The sequence below is a fragment of the Bombyx mandarina genome, chromosome 17 (genome assembly GCF_030267445.1).
Source record: "Bombyx mandarina strain Sakado chromosome 17, ASM3026744v2".
Lineage (NCBI taxonomy): Eukaryota > Metazoa > Arthropoda > Insecta > Lepidoptera > Bombycidae > Bombyx > Bombyx mandarina.
In genome coordinates, this window is record NC_143223.1 from 7,681,949 (window position 1) to 7,704,243 (window position 22,295).

At 32.4% G+C, this 22,295-nt stretch overlaps 3 protein-coding genes across 3 annotated transcripts; 2 read left to right on the top strand and 1 right to left on the bottom strand.

Moving 5' to 3' along the window:
• The first annotated feature begins 1,845 nt into the window (after positions 1-1,845).
• Mkk4 (dual specificity mitogen-activated protein kinase kinase 4) lies at positions 1,846-13,764 on the top strand. Its single transcript, XM_028188241.2, has 8 exons — positions 1,846-2,305; positions 2,394-2,586; positions 2,739-2,891; positions 3,096-3,240; positions 3,401-3,570; positions 4,681-4,810; positions 5,383-5,603; positions 6,329-13,764. Exons 1-8 carry the CDS (start codon positions 2,272-2,274, stop codon positions 6,510-6,512), a joined length of 1,230 nt encoding a protein of 409 aa, XP_028044042.2. The 5' UTR covers positions 1,846-2,271; the 3' UTR covers positions 6,513-13,764.
• On the bottom strand, positions 12,120-15,352 carry LOC114253377 (transmembrane protein 186). The gene is made up of 2 exons (XM_028188243.2): positions 14,606-15,352; positions 12,120-14,494 (listed from the first exon to the last, which is right to left on the bottom strand). Exons 1-2 carry the CDS (start codon positions 14,865-14,867, stop codon positions 14,199-14,201), a joined length of 558 nt encoding a protein of 185 aa, XP_028044044.2. The 5' UTR covers positions 14,868-15,352; the 3' UTR covers positions 12,120-14,198.
• A 2,557-nt stretch (positions 15,353-17,909) lies between these two features.
• On the top strand, positions 17,910-20,254 carry LOC149501126 (uncharacterized). Its single transcript, XM_089734508.1, has one exon. The coding sequence runs from the start codon at positions 18,093-18,095 to the stop codon at positions 19,845-19,847; it is 1,755 nt and encodes a 584-aa protein (XP_089590634.1). The 5' UTR covers positions 17,910-18,092; the 3' UTR covers positions 19,848-20,254.
• The last annotated feature ends 2,041 nt before the right edge of the window (positions 20,255-22,295 follow it).

The window sequence follows — 22,295 nt, forward strand, 5'->3', positions numbered from 1 at the left end:
TTTTGAGTAATTTTTTTAAAATGAGTTCTAAGAAAATTATATACTTTTTAATTGAATCATCTTAACCAGATGATAGTGATGACGATGATTTATCGAGTGTTCCGAGTTTAAATTAATCAATTATTTCATTATCAACTATTATTTATTGAAAATATAATATATGATAATGAAACAGATGAGTTATTTGGGCCATTAATAAAATTCTGATGACAGGCAGTACTTTTGAGAGTGCTCGATTTTGCGAAGCGTTGCTGTAGTTGGAGCATTCAACGTTGAGCATTATGCCGCATAATGCGCTCTAGTGCTGTAATTGGAAAACTACCATGATCTGTCCTCGTTCTATCTTGCGCACTATAAGAGTCCTCGATATAGGTAATACATAATATGCACGACTTACCGAGTGAGGACAAGATATGCAGTACATATATTGTGCTCGATAGGTCGTGCATATGTCGCTGGCAATTTGTATGATTCCGCAGTTTACAAACGGCGTCGTCATTATAAAAACGCTCGCCGTTATGTAAAATGCCTAAGGCAAAATGTATATTGCCGTGTCACTTTATAATATGCCACAACATAACATCGACAATTCAAACGCCGTTTTCGTAATGCCGCGGCAAATTGAAGTATTTAGTTCATTTTTTTTACCACGCGCGCCACTGTTGATCAAAACAATAACAATGGCGTCATTTTGTGTCTCAAAAAATAACTGAAAACTACAAATATTTCGTGTGGAGAAGACATTTTAGAAAATATTTCTGATTTTGAAGCTTTATATTATAGTGAATTAAAAAAATTATACAATTCTCAAACGGAAGCTTTAAAAAAGCTTTGGACAAATAGTAAAATTTTTGAGGTTATCCGGCACCTAAAAAATGCTAAGGTGGCCACAGAATCTGGTTCCCGGAGGACTCCTGCAGGTCAAAAAAATACGAGGTTATGAGCATCAGTGAATTGGACTACCTTATTTAAAAAGGAATAGCCTTGGCAGTCCAACCGTTCGTGTAATACCGTTAGAAGAATATTACGATGTATTGTTAGAGATTCATAGAGGTTACAGACATGGTGGTCGAGACAAAATTCAGTATCAAATGAAGGATAGATTTACTATTGAGAGAAAAGCGATCGATTTATTCGTATCGTTATGTCAATTTATCTGCTTTGTAACTTAAATATAATAATGCCTTGGTGTTTTTAGTCATGAAATGGGACATGCGCAAATAAGTAATATACATTTTTATTGTTACTTTTTATTTAAAAATAAATCAAGAATCGTTTATTTTTTAAATAATCTTCATTTACTAATTTAGGGAAATGTCTTCTAAGAATGATGAATACTTCAGACTACAAAATATGATTTTACATAAATGACCTGTTTGTTTTTATTTGAAAGTGTCATATTATCCTTAGAAGTTTTATTATTGTCATTTAAATTTTGTTTTGTTATTTAAATATTTTAACTAGGCAAGTACTTCAAGATAATCAAAGCACATAATTTAGTCTTACTTGAAATCTTCATTAGTACTTGATTGCGGAAATAAAGTCTGATTATTATAAACTACATTTTATTATGGTCACCCTAAAACTACAACCAATGTCGAAATTGTAACAATTGAACGAGTTATCATTTTGCCTTCGGCATTTTACATAACGGCGAGCGTTTTTATAATGACGACGCCGTTTGTAAACGGCGGAATCATACAAATTGCCTGCGACACATACATAACAATCTCAATTCTCATAATTAAATTGGGCCATAGACAAAATAATTTCCTTCTACAACGTCGCTCTGCGAATATTGTTCCTGAGTAGTATTATACAGCTTTGCTCTTCTTTTCGAGAAATAGAAAATAAATAAGGAATCTATTTTCATATCGATTAAGAAAATATAATTAGGAATAACATTCAAAGAAAATTCATTCATGCTTGCTCACCATAAAAGTTAACGGCCGTATCGATATATTCGATACAATTTTTTTTTGTTTTTTTAATGGTTCAATAGAATTTATAAATGAATTTAAAAAAATTCTTATGTCTCATAGTGTCAACTGTCAAGCAAATTGATAGGTACATACATCATGTGTTGTGTCGACTTTTGGAATGTACCTAGATGCTGTAGCTAAGTAGGTACAATGTATGAATAAAAAGATTATTAAATTATGAAAACGTGACCAATTAATATATGCATGTGCAAATGGATTACGCGAATTTTGCAATATTTACCAAAGATTAGGGAACACGATTTAAAATTGCAGAAATAATTATTGCAGAATGTCCAAAAACGGAGAACTATCATCAAACCAAGGTAAAAAGTTAGCATTGTACATTTTGTTGTCATTAGATGGTATTTACAACTTTATTGATATTGTATATTTTGAATTGTTTTGTTTCAGGTCCTAGTCGACCAAGCCTACCAAGACCCGAGCTGAATTTATTTGGTACAGAAAAACGTAAAATTTTAGATCTCCCATTGAGTGGCCCGTCGAGCGATGTCGCTTTTGTACCATTTTCATCGACAACTGCACAAATGCAAAAGCCAAAAATTCCCTCACGTACTATTAGAGATGTACTGCCAGAAAATGCCAGGTAAATACTTTATAATATGCCATACAGTGGACATTTTTATTATTTACATATCATTTAATTAAATATTATAAAATGACTTTATTAATATAAGTATATAAAAATATAAAAATAATGATCTAATATCTATTATATTTCTTAAACTGTCTATTTAGAGATAGATGTCGAATATATCCATCAATGCAGTCATCTGGGAAACTACAGCTATCTGCTACTGAAGTATATGATTTCACTGCAGATGACTTGCAAGATCTGGGAGAGATTGGCAGGGGAGCATTTGGAGCTGTAAATAAAATGGTTTATAGAAAGTATGTAAAGTATGAATAAGGTTAAAATAATATTGAAATAGCATTGAAGTTAACTTTTAATGGAACTTAAAAAAATTGACCACTATTTGGATGAAAAAATTATAAAGCTTGAGTAGCATGCAAAGAAAATAAAAGCAGAAGTGTGATAAGATATTTTGAAGCTTAAATATTACATTAACTCAATACACTGTGTGTTTAAAATAGGACAAGTCGTGTAATGGCTGTAAAAAGGATTCGCTCAACAGTTGATGAGAAAGAACAAAAGCAGTTGTTAATGGATCTAGAAGTTGTGATGAAGAGTAATGATTGTCTTTATATAGTGGAATTTTATGGAGCACTCTTCAAAGAGGTACTTATGCTTTAAAACATAAAGAATTATTATTGCTGCAAGAATTTCTAAATGTAATAATTTATAAAATTAGTCAAAACTGAATTATCTAGTTTTGTTTCTTATGTTATTCTGAAATTTACTTGTCTGAAAGAAAAAGAAACACACCAATCTATTTCAGGGTGATTGTTGGATCTGTATGGAATTAATGGACACATCACTAGACAAATTTTACAAATTTATATGTGAAAGAATGCAAACTCGAATACCAGAAAATATAATGGCAAAAATTACACTGGCTACAGTTAAAGCTTTAAATTATTTAAAAGAAAAATTGAAAATTATCCATAGGTGAGTACAGTTGACTTTTAAACATATCACATTTTCATAATCTAGTTTCTATTTAAATTCTATTTAACTAAAGCAATATAATCCAATGATTCAGTTAGAAAGACTTACATGTTACACTTGAAATCATTATCAAATACATGTAGACAATCGATAACAAGAAAAACGTATTGATTTAAAAAAATTTGGAGTTAATTAATGTTTCCTTATGAAATTTTAAAATTGTATAAAATAAATACTTCACTTATACCATAGAGGTATTTTAATGTTTCGTTTTTATTTCTGTTAACTAGATTACTTAAAATTTGTCTTAAGTTTTAATTTTTACCTCAAAAATTCAATCATGAACCATACAAATTACCAGAATTTAAAACTAGGTATATTTAGTATTATTACTAAGCAAGCCATTCATCAAGCAAATATGCAACCTTGTTAACAACTACTTAACAACTTCGCTAACTGTTTGACCCAATAGAGTTAAAATAAATTGTCAAAAACAAAGCTCGTCCTTTGTGATATCCAAAGAATGTTAGCGTTTTATCTGTACTCATTTGATATTTTAAGAGGGTTAAGACTACCAGATGGTTGAGGCCCAAGGTAATCAGCAATGCTCCTACTTCAGAAGGTGGGTGAGTATACCTATCTAATGATAAAAGGTCACTGTCATTACATCAGCAATGCTAGGGTCAAAACCCAAGACAGTATACCAGTAAATGAAATCTGGGTTCAGAATCAGAATTCAGAATGTTCAAAAGATCATAAGATTATTGAAGGAAGAATGTGAGAGGAAATGACAAATATATGACTAAATTATAAATATGCAAGTTATTTTACAATTTTAAAATTGCTCAATAGACCTATCATTGCCTATCTGGTTGTGGCTGTTAGTTGGATGGTTGTTTGATTATTAGCTGGTTATGATCCTGTTCCGATTTTTTGTTAGGGTCATTATCTTTGTGAATTTTTTTTTTTATATACTTATACTAACTTTACACAAGAAAAATCCTGTAAATAATGAATAGAAAACAAACACAAAAGTAACATTGAGCGGTATACTCGTATATATTTCACTTATTCAATTAATTTAATTTTTCACATAAATTTCAATTACAGGGATGTGAAACCATCTAATATACTGCTAGATAGAAGAGGAAATATAAAACTGTGTGATTTTGGTATATCTGGGAAGCTAGTAGATTCAATAGCTCGGACAAGAGATGCTGGATGTAGACCATACATGGCAGTAAGTGAAATAAAATTAAACCAATAATGAATGCTCTTTTTCAGGCATAATAGATAAAATTCACTTGCCTACCACCTTATCTTAACCAGACTGTAGATGCTATAGTTTGAATACCAATTGCCCTCATTGCAACAAAAGATACAAGTCTTAATACCTTCATACTTGTTACGCAATTTAGAAAGAAATCATGTAAGCCAAGGCTGTGAGAGGAAAGCAGATAAGAAAATGCACGCTTGTAAAGTGGCAACAAATCATTAAAGAAAATCGTGAACCTACTCTGATAGCTATTCTGCCTAGCTATCAGCCTCATGCTTAGAAGATTCATTTCAGTTTTAAAAGTGTAATAGGTTACATATATATAGTTATAGCTTTGACCTTATTCATATTGCTAAGTAGGTAATGGCCCTCTCATTATGTTTGTGTGCTCTGGACACCTCATAAGTACAAAATGGATAGTGAGGTCCTTTTGGCTGTTAGTTACTCTATTATACAATGATTGACGTTGAATTAAAAGACAGCACCCTTCACCAGTCAAACTGTTATAGAATTGTAAACAAAAACTTTTGTTTCAGCCGGAAAGAATTGATCCAGGCCGTGCAAGAGGTTATGATGTACGCTCAGATGTTTGGTCTTTAGGTATTACTTTGATGGAAGTGGCTACTGGTGCATTTCCGTACCCAAGATGGGGATCTGTATTTGAACAGCTACAGCAAGTGGTTCAAGGGGACCCGCCACGTCTTTCCTGCAATAACAACATGTTTTCAAACAGCTTTGTTAACTTCGTTAATACTTGGTAAGTATAAATCCACATTAAAGATTATGAAATCGATTGTTAGGTATAAAATTATAACTTATTAGCCCCCTTATGTTGTGCGGTTACAGAAGTAAATCCTTAAACTCCAATGTGAATCTGCTGCCCATGTTGAGGCATAAGAATGAAGTCTCAATTACATCAATACAATGGTTGCCTTATATCTGATCAATTTAACCAATCTTAAGATTGAAGTCTCAATTACATCAATACAATGGTTGCCTTATATCTGATCAATTTAACCAATCTTCTGCAATCAGACTGTCCAAAGTTATGAACAAGTTGGTTCAAGGACATGATCTGTTGTTTGGAGAGCATTTATCAGCAGAAGAATATTTCTCTGCACTTTGCCACCGTTCAACTAGGTTCAAGATGTTGGGGTGTTTGAGATTTACGGTAGATTTTCAAGATAAGCTCATTAGTGGCTCTCATGACGTTCCTTATTATATTATTTATTATTACATTATAATTTTTTTTTTCTTTATTTCTGTTATGTACGTATTACATTAGAAAAGTTGGTAACGGCCTGCGAGATTAACACCGTTCCATCGCCTGATACGAATGCAACGGGCGTTTTATCCTTTAGGCCAGGAATACTCATCTTAAAAGCCTTGTCTTGGTTTTCGTCTGTAATATATAATTTTAAGTTACAAGCGCTCACCGATAACTGTATTCCAACGAATATACATTTGAAATATTTATTTTAGCCTTATAAAAGAAGAAACACAGAGACCTAAGTATAACAGGTTACTGGAGCACCCATTCATCAAAGGAATAGACCAAAGTCGATCAGATGTTGCTGCATATGTTTGCGAGATCTTAGAATCAATGGAACGGAATGGAGTGAGTCCTTTCACAACAGACCAGCCTGCTCAAGCCTGGGTAGATTAATCACAGTTTTCAGGAACTAGTTTAGTGTGCGTGACCAATATGTTTTAGAGTGAAATCTCATGAAAATTTTGTTTTTAATAAGCAAACTGCTCAAACTGTTTTTTGGGAGTTTTGACTTTATGGTACGATCGTCTACAATAAGCGGCACGGATTTTGAGTGCTGATCTTCACCTGCACTTAAGCCAGTCTTTGCGCGTCTTTAGTGGTACGAATTCCAGTTATTTTTATTATATCATTAGGCTGTTGGCTCGCTACGACTATCTGTTGTTATTTACTTTGTTCTCTGAAATTCAAAAAGAACTCCCGACGAGTATACTTCAGTACGACTTTAATTAGTTTTCATTATGTTTTGCTTACTATTTTTTGATGATCTATTTTGAAAGAAAACATGTATACATGTTAAAAATTATAAAATCATAGGGTGTCCGACAATGGGTATATCAAGCCGAAACGTGGCTCTAGTATCAACAATGTAAATCACGTTTCATATGTAAAAAAATCTAAACCGTAATTAGTAGATTCATACGAAAACTAATTTATAATAATTGTTTCAACTGTTCGAAGGCAACCCTGAATTTATACAATAAAAGTACCATTAGGCCATTCATTCAGTCAAGTCGCATCTGAACAAGATAGACAATAACAAATTCATCTTAACTCCTAAACAAAACAAAAAAATGCAACCATGTTATTATTAGGTACCTACAAAAGTCAAAAACTCAAAAAAAATATCAAACTTATTACGGCATTGTTACTAAATTTCACCTCTATCGCAAAGGCAAAAGCAGGTTGATGTGCCGGCGCTTGTGGAGTGTTTAGGGTCATTTCGCCTGCTTGCGTCCACTTAGTACAGTTGGCAAGTTTGAAGGAGAAAATAAAAATGTCTCAACACTAGGTAATTTCAATGAAAAGTTTATGTAATGTGTTCATTATAATAATCTATTTTAAGGTAACTTAGTTTTTGCGAAACATCTTGTGTTTTTATTTTAAAAGACAAACTTCAGAATTAGGCGTTTTACCCACTTTGCCTCCATAAAAACCAATTTGCGTCCACCCGCTGGACCACTTGGCGTCCATCAGCTTAGCAAAGGAATTAAAGGATGATATTTTTATGATATTAAAGAGAGATTGGATTTTAATAATTTATTTATTAAAGATGATTGATGATGATCAAAGATGATTATTATAGCCTTAGAATTTATAGAATTTATTTAATGACACAAGTCACATTCAAAAGAGGTGTTTGGCCTCTAAATAACTTAATCCTACTAATCGCGTGCATTTCAGATGATAATATGATCTAATACACTTGTCACAGCCAATGTTTTTCTCATCGTTCTCTTCTACATTTGAAATTAGTATATCGTCACATTCAGGACATTTCACTCGTTCCACGCCTGGTAAATTTTCTTTCTCAATTTCCACATCTATCGTTTTCTTTGTGACTTCTTCAAGAGGGGGTGTATTTCGTTTTTTCGTTTCAGAGCAGTTTTACGAACCGTTTGAGGGTGTTTTAAAGTTTTTTTTTTCTGTTCATGCTTTTCTATTAGTTCTCTTTATTCTCTTCTCTTCGTTATCTTCATAATACTTTCTCCATGCAGCAGAAGATATGGCTGGAGTTCTTTGATTATTTTTTCTTGCTTTGTTAGAGATTTCAGGCAGCATCAGGTGCTTTTCAAATGGATCAGAGGTTTTCTTTTGTGTTAATATTTCAACAACTGCTGAAGCTGGAGGTACTCGAGGAGGTAGCGATACAGCTGATGCTGTATGAATTGAAGAAGTCAAAGCCGTTTCTGGCGTTTGTTCCTTAGTAAGGGTTTATTTTTCAACACTAGACATAGTGGGAGATGATGCAATATCTTCAAATGGTAGAATTAGAACGTCGTCTAAAGACACGACAGAGCCGGCGTTGAGGTAATTGCCAGAAAGATGTCATGTCAAAAGGGACAAGTCAGAAAACGAATCGTTTTTGTTGATATCGAGAGTTAAATTATTCGGATATATCACGTCAAGTTGAGCAGATGTTAGTGTAGTGGTTATTATTGATATGAAAGTCTCGGCTAATGGTTTTGGTTGTGAAAATATTAGGGCTGATAGATACTATTTCAACCTGTACTGTAGGATCTGAGTTAGCTTGATCACTTTCGTTTTCGGCTTCTTTAAGAGATGAAGATTTCTTTAGTTGTATCCAATTTACAATCAATGAGACTAAAAATGGTACTTTTTTTTCTATTGAAAGTTCCATATTATGTGACTTCTCAGATTCAGTTTCAATAGAAATCTCGGCAAATCCCATTTAAGCAGGGAGAGACTTTTTCAAACTACTGACTGCTCTCGTAATGGTTCGAATGTCATTTTTTTTCCTTTTAGTGGCTTCAAGTGTTTTAATACTCATTTAAAGCTTTTAATGTCTGAGCGAGTAACATCTTGTGATTGTTGACCAACGGCCTGTACATTCTCCAAAGTATTTCTTACACATTTCGTGTAATCTGGACTATTTGGGGGACTTTTTGGACTATTAATCGAATTGGTAAACACACACTTTTGGTGTTGTCGGACATGTTAGGATGTTTTAATGCATCATTTAATAATGTGCAAAAGTTTATTTTTGTGACGGCAGAATGAAAATTTTCTGGCTTTGATAGGAATGCGCGGACTGTAGATTTCCAATATGTTTTTACCGGTGCAAATACGCTAACGTCAGTTGGCTGTAAAAGATGGGTGGTGTTAGGCGAAAGGGCATACAAAATAATTTGCATTTATTCACATGCCCTACTTAGTATTAAGGACATATACGATTTATGCCCATATACCAGCAGAAGCACGTGTTTTTTAATGTTATTTTCCACTATCCAGTTGTGAAACTCGTTGGTGATGTATTCAAAGAATACTTCTCTCATCCACCCTGTCTCCGATCTGCCTAAGCACCAATCTTGGGGCATACTATTCACTGCAGCCTTTTGGTGGTCTAATGTATGGAAACACAATACAAGGTGGACCTATATCCGCATTCGCATTAAATGTTAATAATACCTTTATGTCTTCTTTTTCGTACTTGGTTTTATTTGGTATAAGTTTTTGAATCCTCTTGGGCCTAAAACTTGTCCTGTCTTTAGACAAAGCGCAAAACCACTTTCGTCCCCATTGAAAATTCTTTTAGGATCTATCAAAATATATTTTTGCTGTCCAAAGATTCTGTTTTTCTGAAATCTGTTTTTTTCTGCAGCTAAAATTAAGTTGTTAATTGTTTTCTTCGAAATCAATAATCGCTCTCATAATTATTTACAGTATTAAATAAGTTAATTGTGGTTAATGTTGCTAGAAATAAGCCCTTACGTACATTTTATTATTATTATATCCTCATATTAATAATAAAATGAAATGAAAATCCGGAAGCCGGAAACGATATTGTTGTTGTTGTTTTTAAATTCACCAATAAGCAGGCAAAGAGCGTAGCCTATACAGCCTAGTCTGTCGAAGTTATATATTTTTTGTGTCAATAAAAAGCCGGTGTATCTCTTTTTATTGCTTTTTGGGAGTTTTGACGTCAACTCGACGAATAACACATTGACTGAGCATGAGTTTACGCAGACCTTTTATACACAATATTACAAATAAAAATAATACAAATTACACAATAAACTATTAAAAAACCATTAAAATAAAACTTCAAGTGACGCTTCACTCGGGTTGCTGCCAAAACTCTCTGATCATATTATATATAATAAGAATAGAGTAGGCCATTGAGATTTTTACTAATGGAATCATTAATATCTAAAAATATTAAATAAAATAACTCATGGTTTTAAGTAATAATTATCATTACAATATATAAATATTGAATTGAACAAAAATAAACTAAAAAGTCTGTGAATTATAACCATTAGCTTTTTATTTGTTGTTCAAGTCACAGACAACTCTTTCGTTTGGCAGCATATAGGTTTACTATAAGGCTGTATGGACTAACAAGCCCTTTGCCTATTGACGAATTTAAAAACTATGGCACTAAGTTTTGGGATGTTATCAAATAAGTAATTTATTTTTTTGTAAAACAATACCTGGGCGAAAGAAATGTTGATACATAAACTAAACAACGTAAAAAAATAAGGCATAGTTTTTCAAGTAAAGTTGGCCCACTTTTGGGCATTGTCCTTTATTTTGAAACCCCTCGTCTTGTATTACTTTCTGAACAGTATTAAGCAATTCCTGTTTTTTCACTGGAAATCCACATTTGGAAATGTTAAGAAACGATTCAGATACCTTTTTTTCACCATCTACTCTTAGCGCAGGTTCTGGGCCCGGTTTGTTTACTCTATCCGGTCTGCGCCCACTGATTTTGTCCAATATTGTAGTATTCGGAATAGCTTATTCTTTGCATACTTTCCTTATCGATTTCTTATGCTCTCGAATTTCAAGCAACGCTTCCCTTAAATCTTCTTCTGTGTATGTTCTTTTTTCCTTCTTCTTTCTTATCTCCGAAGAACTCATCTTAAACAGTAAAAAAGAAGAATTTAAGAAATTACTTATTTCATTCAAAGTAAAATAGGTATTAAACTTGTAGTCATAATAAAAAATGTATCTACAATACATTTTGTATTGAAAAATACCCTCAAACAAATCAATTGTAGGGAATTAATTCCAAAAATGGACGCGATTTGTTTTTGTTATTATTTCGTGTAGGTAGTTTCCATTGCGGACCGCTGCCCACTATTTTTGTCTCATAAACCCGCGCGTCCGCGCTCTCTTGTTGAACAGCCGTTACTAAATGTTTTTTCTACACAGGATTGCTTGGACGCACGGAACTTTTGTCTATGTGTCCGTGCCTCATAAACATTGAGGTATTGCCGGTAAAAACATTTCGACGTATTGGTGTGTATACTTAATTTCGAGTTTTCAAAGGGAGATCCGTACTTAAAATGGACGTGAACAGGCGAAATGACCCTATCTGTGTTTTGTATGTATTATATTTCAATCAGCTGACATCATGTGACCCTTTTTAGTTTTTTTTGAACACTCTTAGGGCACCGCACCATTGCGTTTGCTGCGTTTCGTCAAACTTCCCAAAGCAATCTGAAGTTATACGGATTTTTTTAATTATTTTTACTCTTTCATGTGTTAAACTTGGATTATGGACATAAATCTTTGTGAGATTAAAGTGATTCAAGTTATCACTTACGTAACCTCGACCTAGAAGATGCAGGTTGTTGATCACGTGCCAAAGAGGGCTTAAAAAAGCGATATTGCGATCAGTGCTTATGGCGAACAAAAACGTATTCACTGTGCGGATTCATTTCGTACGATAAATATTGATACGTTTACTTCCAGGTGGTTCTTAGCGATGCAAAGAAGTCTTGTGAGACCTTACAAGTAGGTACCCCATAATACCAGATGGGCCGTGAGTTCCTCCACACTTCTAAGAAAGAAAGCGCTTCTGTTTATGTGGCTATCCTTATTAATCATATTACGTACATTATGTAAAACATATTTCAAGGGTTAGCAGAAGATCCTAAATTCCATCCCTTGGGCTTGCGGTCCGCTTCCAACATCTGGGGAGGTCCAACCATGTCCGAAAAAAAAATGGTTGGCAGAAGAATAGTTTATTCGTTACGTTTAAATACTCTTTATTCCGAAACTATTGTGTTTTTTTTTTCATAGAATCTAGTCTAATGAACATTAACTACAGTTTTTGGCCTGATATATAACCCTTTATGGGGCACCCAATATAAAATTTTCAAAGTAAGAATATAAAGACCGCCCTTCGCCCAACGCTCACGATTCGTACCGATATTCTTAAGCTAGTAAATGAACGGCTAAAATCTTGATAATTTACGTGAAACTAAAATCTTGTTTGCTTGCACAAGCACAGAAATTTGAGTAGAAATACTTGACACACATTTATGTACTATTAATGAAAAAATAAAAATCAAGAAACAGGTCCAGGGTTCTTAATATGACATAAATTTACGTTCAAAATTTCAAAATTATTGTTATTGTGATTCATTTAAAGCGCGACTTCAATTTTGATTCATACATTTTAATGATTATTTACTCGGCTGTATGAAAGATAAATTTAACTAAATCTTTTAAATAGGCAATATTCTTGTTAATAGAGTAATAATTTCGATTATTGACCTATGTCAAACTTATTTACTTTTGTACATTACCGATTTATTATTATTTATGTGAAGATATTTGCAAAAAGTCATTTTTATAGAGTAGACAATATTATGTAGTTGTTAATTTTATTAAGTGAGTACTTTGATAAAGGCTAGAAATTAAGTAAATCCTATGTCTTGTGGCAGGGATACAGAATAGCAAAAATTTACATAAATGCATCGAAATCGCAGCTGAAAATGAAAAAATACATTATTGTTTTCAATGTGACCCATTGAACAAAATGTAATTTTTCATTTTCTTAAATAATAAATTAGTACCATCAACGTTCATTATATTTTGATTCTTTATGAAGTGCAAAAATACATAATATCAAAAATAAATTAGTTGTAATGAATTGATCAACAAAAGTATGTAATTATATTTTTTCTGTTGTTTTCTACTGTGTTACAATTCATTGTGTTTCAAACACAACATTGCAATAATCACTTATAAGTTTTTATATAAAATCTGTAATTAAACAGAATGACTTGAGCAATTATGACTTCTTTTATTACAGACAAATATATCCCGGCCATAATAAGGCACAGCTAAGTGCTATACATACGAATTTTAAAATAGGTATATTAATTCTTCTATTACAACTAATTTTATAGATGACATTTATTGCATTTAGCTATATAAATTTATCCCTAAATACAAAAAAAAAATGTGTATTCAGAAAATTTTAAACTTCTCTAGTGTCTTCATAATTTGTCACAAAAGTCATTTCTCTGGTAAGATTAGTTACACTTTTATTTCAGAATTTAAATAGATAAAGTTGGTAAATTAAAAATGTTAAATTCAATTTTTAAATCTGGATTTCTCTAAATCCGCATGTTAACAATGCAATAAATAAAAACAATCTTAATACGAAAAGTACACTGTATTCATTAGAAGGTACTTCATAATTGCAGGAATTTTTTAAATTAATACTTAAGAAACCTCATTACTGTTTGTTATCCGACTGCCCTAGAAAGAGGGTAATGTATGGTGTCATATTTTTGTTATTTAAATGATTTATGAACTTGAGCAATTTTTTTTTGCAGGCATGTTATATTTTGATTTGTACATTTGATAAATACAAATTTCAAACATATTAATTTCTATTTTATTTTTGTGTTTGTCTAAACTACATACTGCTTACCAATTCTAAACAGTTTTTCACAATGTTTCTAAATATTTTATTTTCTCTAAATCAGCAGATGAACGGTTCATAAAAGTATTATACCATTAAGACTAATGCATGATTGTTTTGTGATAGAACTAAGTCAGATTGTGGTACTTATCATAATTTACAACACAGCATAGCACCAATAAAACTACGAAACTAAGTAACTAATTAGACATTGCTACTAGATGATAGACGAATGTAGCAGCATTTAGACTTCTGGAGGCTGGGGCTACATGGATATAAATGCAACAGTTATACTGCCAAATAATACAAGATGTGTAAATTGATACTATCTTTTTACATATCTACAAAATTTACATGCATTGCTTAAAATAAACAGCTCATTCCAATACATAAGGTCATTCTAAAACTTCTCCCATTTTCTTAGAATTCAAAACTTTTCCAAATTTAACAAACAACTTGTATTTAGTCCCATCACTTAAATGTGGTGATAGATATAAGGGATCTAGTTTCCTTGGGGCCATGTCCATTAATGGAATCCAATCATTGGCAGAAATTATTTTATCTTGCCTTTTGCCCCAATAATCTACATAAGAAATTTTTATGTGGCGGTTGTCATCAGAAATATAAAGAAATCCAATTATATTCTTGAATGGTAAGCTGGCAATAGAAAGAAGAGATCCAACTGTGATCCCTGCAAATAAATATTCAATTTTTTTAAACTAGTCCACATTAAGGACCATAATAATATATGCTGTTTGGTACTTATTACAAATGTTATTGTAAATAATGTTATTTGGCTTACCAAGATAAGCAGCAGTGAAAAATGTGTTTTCTGAGAATACTTGCAACATTTCTAGAACACCACAACTGGGCATCACCACTCCTGCTGCTACGCAGTGGTACAATTTCAGTCTATTAAATACTGCAATGTATTTTATAAATGGAAATGTGAAAACAGTTTCATATTTGTTCGGTATTCGATTGTTTTTATTGTTAATTAATGTACAAAAAAATACATTTTTTATATTGCTCTTGCAAGTATATTTGGATAGATTTCGTAGCATTCTTAAATATCTTCCTATAAAATAATAAGCTTAACGTCTGATTGTCTATCCATTTAAAGTATAGTCGTATTTTTAATTAGACGAAGCCAGCTGACAGTAGCTAATGTCACTTTGTAAAATAATGTTGCTATATTGAAAGTAATAGTGATGCGTTCAGTTCTCGTTCAATCACATGAATGAACAATGAGTGTGAAGAGTTTATCATTTCAAACTATAAAAGAATATTATTTCTATTTTACAAAAAAATTGTATTAAAGTGCTCCAATATATGTTACTAGTAGTATGTAACTACAATCAGTTTTTTTTATTTTCATTACCTACCTATAATTGTTATATTTTATACATCTATAGTTTCAACTATATGGTGTATTGAAAATAGGACAGTCTTACAAGTTTCCTCGCAATATTTTCCATAATGTTTAAAACACTCGGTTTTCAGTATAGGTAGATACTATAGGAACATAATCGTCGAAAACTCGTTGGTATGTACAAAGCATGACTAAAATTCGAACTCCGTACCCGATATCGGCAGTTCGGCACACTAACTATTCACTAGACAATCGAGGCAATTTCATTAATTCAGGAGTTTTTTCAATCATTCACTTTGTCACAACACTATTTTTATTTCATCTAAAACTGACAACACAGTAAACGTCAGTTGACTTCGTCTAATGAAAAATTCGACTATAGTAGTTTTTTTGAGATTTTATGACCTGGTAACTGAGACTTTTAAGTCATGTCTTATTTTAATTTATATTTATTATATTATTCATATTTTTATGAAAAATGATATTATGGAGTGACATGATTAATTTGAGACACTAATCAACTGGGATGAAATTAAATGAAATGAATTGAGATGATATGGGAAATATAATAATAATAATAAATAATAAATATTTACTGACAACCACGCCACGTTAACTAGTCCCGTGGTAAGTTCGTAAAGAACTTGTGTTACAGGTACCACATAACGGAAATAAATGTAAGATTTTTATTATACACATACATATATTTAATATACATCCATAACCCTGGAAAAGACATTTTAATATTATTCATACAAAATATCTTCCCTTGGAGGGATTCGAACCCGCGACCCCCTTGTGTAGTGACCATGTCACTTACCACTACACCAGAAGGCCGTCAAATGGTCAATAATCTCAGTAAAATGGTGGTCATTTACTACTTTTTTCAGTGGACTTTTTGGAAGATTCCGAGAAGTTACGTCCAGCGGCTGTTTCATTTTCCCACATTTGTGCACTTTCACAGATATTAAACAGTTAATAAACCACCATTATTACACATTTAAACCCGAAGAAACACTAAATAGACAAAATTAAACAAATAAGTTCAAATCACACAACTTCACTCCTCGCGTTCCCGCCAAAAAAGTCCTCTAAGTAGTAGTCATAGATTATACACGGTGTCAACTGTAAAAAAATTGAAGAAAGCAAGACAATAACAATAATGGACTTTTTGGTGGGAACGCGAGGAATGAAGTTGTGTGATTTATTTTATTTTGTCTATTTAGTGTTTTTTAACTCGTCTCGCCTCATCTGATCTCATCTCATTTCATTTTATTTCATGCCATGTTTCAAATTAATCAACTTCGTTTCATTTCGCTTCATATTTTTATTTTTCATATATGAATATTAAAAAGATTAGACAGTATGGTATGACATCTTTGCCTTTCCAGTTGGAAAAATAAAATAACGAAGCATGGTTTTGTTTAGCTCTTTTACTTGTAGGTGAATGAAGTTAGCCCCTCAAAAAATTTTTTTTTTCCTATTTTATACTTATTTTCTGTTAATTCGTTTGTTCATCATTTGTTCATGATTGTTCACTGTTAATAATTGTTTGTTCTGCATTTATTTATTTTAAAAAAATATTTAAAAATATACCTACAAGTTAGCCCCTCTAATGCAATTTTTAATATTTTTTCATCCTTAATGACTCGTAAATATTCATTTTCGATTGTTCTTATATAAAACACGTTTGTTCTCTTTCGAAATTACTCGTTTTTTGTTTAATTTACTATTTTTATTAGTTGAATAAATGTATGCAAAATATGTGTACTGCGCATGCGTCAACTATAATGCCTAAACTTTCTACGCGGTTTTAATCGTGAAAAAAAAACCAAATATAAATTCTGAAGGAGCAATTAATTGGTATACAGTTTAATTAAAAAATAAATAAATGAAATAATGTGCATTGGCGTTAAGTTAGACCAAATACATTTTTTCCATCCTCTTACCTATCGTATTAAAATGTTATTTTACTAATGTTAGGAATATAATTTCGACTGTGTAAAAAAGTTATTATAATGTATACCTATATTATCTCTTGAAAGATAAATAATGAACATATTTACTTATTTGTTTATATTACCTATGTGAACTCCCTATCTTTTTTATAAATTCATAACGATAAGTAGGAGGATGGAAAAAATGTATTTGGTCTAACTTAACGCCAATGCACATTATTTAATTTTTTTTTTTTTTTTTTTTTTAATTAAACTGTATACCAATTAATTGCTCCTTCAGGATTTATATTTGTTTTTTTTTTCACGATTAAAACCGCGTAGAAAGTTTAGGCATTATAGTTGACGCATGCGCAGTACACATATTTTGCATACATTTATTCAACTAATAAAAATAGTAAATTAAACAAAAAACGAGTAATTTCGAAAGAGAACAAACGTGTTTTATATAAGAACAATCGAAAATGAATATTTACGAGTCATTAAGGATGAAAAAATATTAAAAATTGCATTAGAGGGGCTAACTTGTAGGTATATTTTTAAATATTTTTTTAAAATAAATAAATGCAGAACAAACAATTATTAACAGTGAACAATCATGAACAAATGATGAACAAACGAATTAATAGAAAATAAGTATAAAATAGGAAAAAAAAATTTTTTTGAGGGGCTAGCTTCATTCACCTTTTACTTGTACTAGTACTATGCAAATATATTAAGTGTATAATCTATGGTACTATGCGTTTCTAAATATGTTAAAGATTTGGTTTGGAAAGCGCGGGAAACTTCGTTTATGGTAGACGTATTTTTCACGGTGGTGAAAATTTAATTTAATTTTATAGTTAAAACGCGGAGGATAAGCTGGTAGTGTAAGTTTTAGTAATATATGTAATCTTTGTATCATATTTGTGTATAGTGTCATCGTATAGTTGGTAAGTTTTTATAATTTTTGTAAATATTGTATGAACGAGCCCCCCGATCTCGATCGGGGGGATGATGGCTATGTTGGCCTGAATCTCCCCGTGGGATCATATGTAACTGTTGTTTCACAAGATGAATTTGATAAAATGGATACGGATTGTTCGTTATCATCTCAGACAGGTGAAGGAAGTCGTAAACGAACACGTTATCTACGCCTTTGTCGGCAGTGTACGAAAAGGAGAAATAAGAAAGGTGGTTCTAGCGGTGATTACTGTCAGTGCGAAAGTTTATGCAATATGGAAGATGAGTCAATTTTAATAAAAAAGATTACTTCTAAAAGTTCTAAACCTATATCTCAATCGACGTCATCTTCACACTCGCAAAATAATAATAATTCACATAAAACGTCCTCTCAACCATCAACATCTTATACGGAAAATTCAAATATCTCTCAAGACTCTAACGCGGGAAATTCAAATATCTCTCAAGACTCTAACGCGGGAAATTCAAATAATACGAAAACTACAGTAACCAATACAGACTCCCGTTGGATCGGCCGGACTGAATATGTTCTTACTGATGTTTCCCCTTATTTGATACACGTTCAACGTATACAAAGTTCACCTGATGACGGGACCGTTCTCCATCCTATAACTTTTGGCAATTTTTTAAAGCAGAACAAATTTGAAAATATTATTCCCGGTAGTGTAAAACGTATAGGAAGAAATAGGTGCGTAGTTGGCTTTTCCGATTACAAAGACGCCAATAACTTTCTTAACTGCAATCTTTTGGAAACGAAAAAGTTAAAAGCCTTCATTCCGACTTTCAACGTAACCAGGATGGGGCTAGTTCGTGGGGTCCCTGTAGATTGGAGTGTAGAAGAAGTTCAACGAAATGTATCCGTTCCTTTAGGCTGCGGCAAAATACTTAAAATAAGACGTTTGAATCGCAAGGTAAAAATTAATGACTCGGTTTCTTGGAAACCCTCTGAATCCGTTGTAATAACGTTTGATGGGCAAGTTTTACCAAAACGGATTTTTATGTGCTATAATGCTCTTCCAGTAGAGATATATATTTTTCCTACAATACAATGCTATAAATGCTGTCGTTATGGTCATACCAAAGTACAATGTCGTTCTAAGACTCCAATATGTTATAACTGTGGAGGTCAACATGCAGGTGTCTCATGTGACAGGTCAAATGAAGATCCTCTATTCTGCGTAATGTGTAAAGTTGAAGGGTCTCATTCAGCGATAGACAAATCATGTCCAGAGTTTGTGAGACAGACAGAAATCAAACTTAAAATGGCTCAGAGCTGCATGTCTTACGCAGAAGCTAGTAAATGTTTTCCTTCTGTTAAGCCTTCATACGCAGATGCACTAAGTTCAACAATTCCAGAAGTACCGAAACCTGCATATGTTCCCACACCGATGTCTGCATCTCATAACAATTTTACTAATTCATCATATAAAAAGACAGTATTTTTAAAACCTCGGTCTCCTCCTAAGCATCAATATGGTTATGATCGTGTTGCTCATAAAAATTTATTAAAAGATTTCCAGGTTTCAGAGCCTAAAAATGGCTGTGCTCTGGTAGATAAAAGTAACGAGGAAGAAAAGTCTGATGTCTTAGAAATGATACTAGCTTTATTAAGTACTTTAATAAACTCAAACTTACTAAAACCGTCCCACGTTGCCTCTATTAATGAAAAAATTAAATCAATTAATGTTAATAAAAATAATGGATTGCAAAATAATTCAATGGAATTGCAGGAGTATTGTTCCAAAGAAACATGATTTAATATATTTGTTAAATAAACATTCTCCTGTTGTTGTCGCATTATCCGAGACGTGGTTAAAGCCAGGATACCTATTTAAGGTCCCTGGATATACCTGCTTACGTGATGATAGATACGATGGCTATGGTGGTGTAGCATTACTCGTCAGGAACTCAATTGATTTTTCTAGAATATCGTTTTCTTCATTAATTTCTAATGATGCCATTAATATTGTCGGCATCAAAATTGATAATATTTCTATAGTTTCCATTTATCTCGCTCGTTCCTCTTTTATTATTCTCAATAGCATTAATAATTTACTCTCTTCACTTAGTGATCCATTCCTACTATTAGGTGACTTTAACTGTCATCACCAAATGTTTGGTTGTGGCACCACTGACACCAATGGTGTACATTTAGTAGAAATATTAGATTTACAAAACTTGTGTTTACTTAATACTGGCTCATCAACCAGACGCACAAAGCCTAATGAGAAGCCTAGTGCAGTTGACTTATCAATTTGTACCCCAGATCTTGCTTCTTCTCATTCTTGGTACACCTCATCATCTACTTTTGGCAGTGATCATTTCCCGATTATCATATCCTCTCCTATTAGACGCCCTCCTTATCAAAAACGAGAATCTCGTGTGAAATATAAATTAAATAATGCTGATTGGTCTGCATTTAAGAACCTTGTCGAATCTAAAATAAAAGATTTGCCTGAATTAGTTAGCGGTGGTGAGACCAATTCTTCTAGAGCTCTGGCTACATGTTTAATAGAATCTGCCGATCAGATTTTTTCTGTTAAACGAAATCCATCCAATAAGATTCCATATCCTCCATGGTGGGATAGAGAATGTATGGATGCTGTAAGTAAAAGAAAGGTAGCTGAGAGAGTCTATGCTGAGGACATGTCCAATGAAAACTTAGATATTCTCAATGAAGTTATTTGTATTACACGTAAATTCCTCAGAGATAAAAAGCAGGAAGGCTGGAAAACATTTTGTACTTCTTTATCTCCTTCTACGTGCCCTACAGAAGTTTGGCGCAGTATTAAACGATTTCGGTCTGCTTTCAAAGAATCTTTATCATTATCTTCACTTCCCCCTTCTTTAACAAATGCCTTTTTAGACAGATTAGCTCCTCCATCAGTTACTGAATCGATCTACTTTCCTTTAGAATCATCTTTGACAGATGACTCTTCCTCTTTAAACTCTCCTTTTTCACTACATGAATTAAAAGGTGTGCTTTCACATGTTAAAGATTCATCTCCAGGTCAGGATGGTATTATGTACTCATTTTTATCTCATCTTGGTAATAGTGCTTTAATGTATTTTTTAAATTTAATAAATTCAGTCATGGTCACAGGTAATATTCCTGAAACATGGAAGTCTCAAGAAGTTATAGCGATTAAAAAACCTAACAAACCTACCAATGATGTTGCCTCATATAGGCCTATTGCGCTGTCCTCTGTTTTAACTAAGGTTGCTGAACATCTTGTGAAGAATCGTTTGGAATGGTTTATTGAAAACAATAATTTCATAGCCAATAGTCAATACGGTTTCCGGAAGTCAAAATCTACAATAGACAATTTAGCTATATTAACCACAGATATTCGCTTAGCTTTTTCGCGCGATGAAGATATTGTAGCTGCCTTTTTGGACATCGCTGCCGCTTATGATAATGTGAACATTTCTATTTTACAACGCAAATTATTAGAGCTACAGGTTCCTACATTATTAATACATTTTATCATCAATTTACTATCCTGCAGATACATATCATTAATCGTTCAGAAAGACGGTAATACTACTGAGTTAAAGCGTACAGTTTTTAAAGGCCTTCCCCAAGGTTCAGTACTTAGCCCACTTTTATATAACATTTATACATATGATTTAGAATCATCTTTATATTCCCACATAAATGTGCTACAATATGCAGATGATCTGCTTTTTTATTCTGTAAATAAATCTATAGATATCGCTTGCAATTTCATGTCTAATTCACTTAATAGTTTAAATGTGTGGTTAGTTAAAAATGACTTAAATTTATCCGTATCTAAAAGTTCAATAGTCGTATTTTCTAAAAAACGTACAACTCCTGTCATAAATGTGACCTTCAATGGTCAATCTTTGCCATATCAAACAAAAATTAAATTTTTAGGAGTTATATTAGATTCAAAATTGTCTGGACTTGCCCATTATGAACATATTGATATGAAATGTGCACAGCTACTTAATATCATGAAATGCCTCTCAGGTGTATGGTGGGGTGCTCATCCGTTTTCTATGAAACTTGTGTATAACGCTCTTGTAAGATCTGTTCTAGATTATGGCACATTTCTATTAGATGGTGGAAGTGTCTTGGGGAGTAAAAAACTTGATGTCATTCAGTCAAAAGCTTTGAGAATTGTGACAGGAGTGATGAAATCTTGCCCAACCAATGCATTACAAGTAGAATGCTGCGA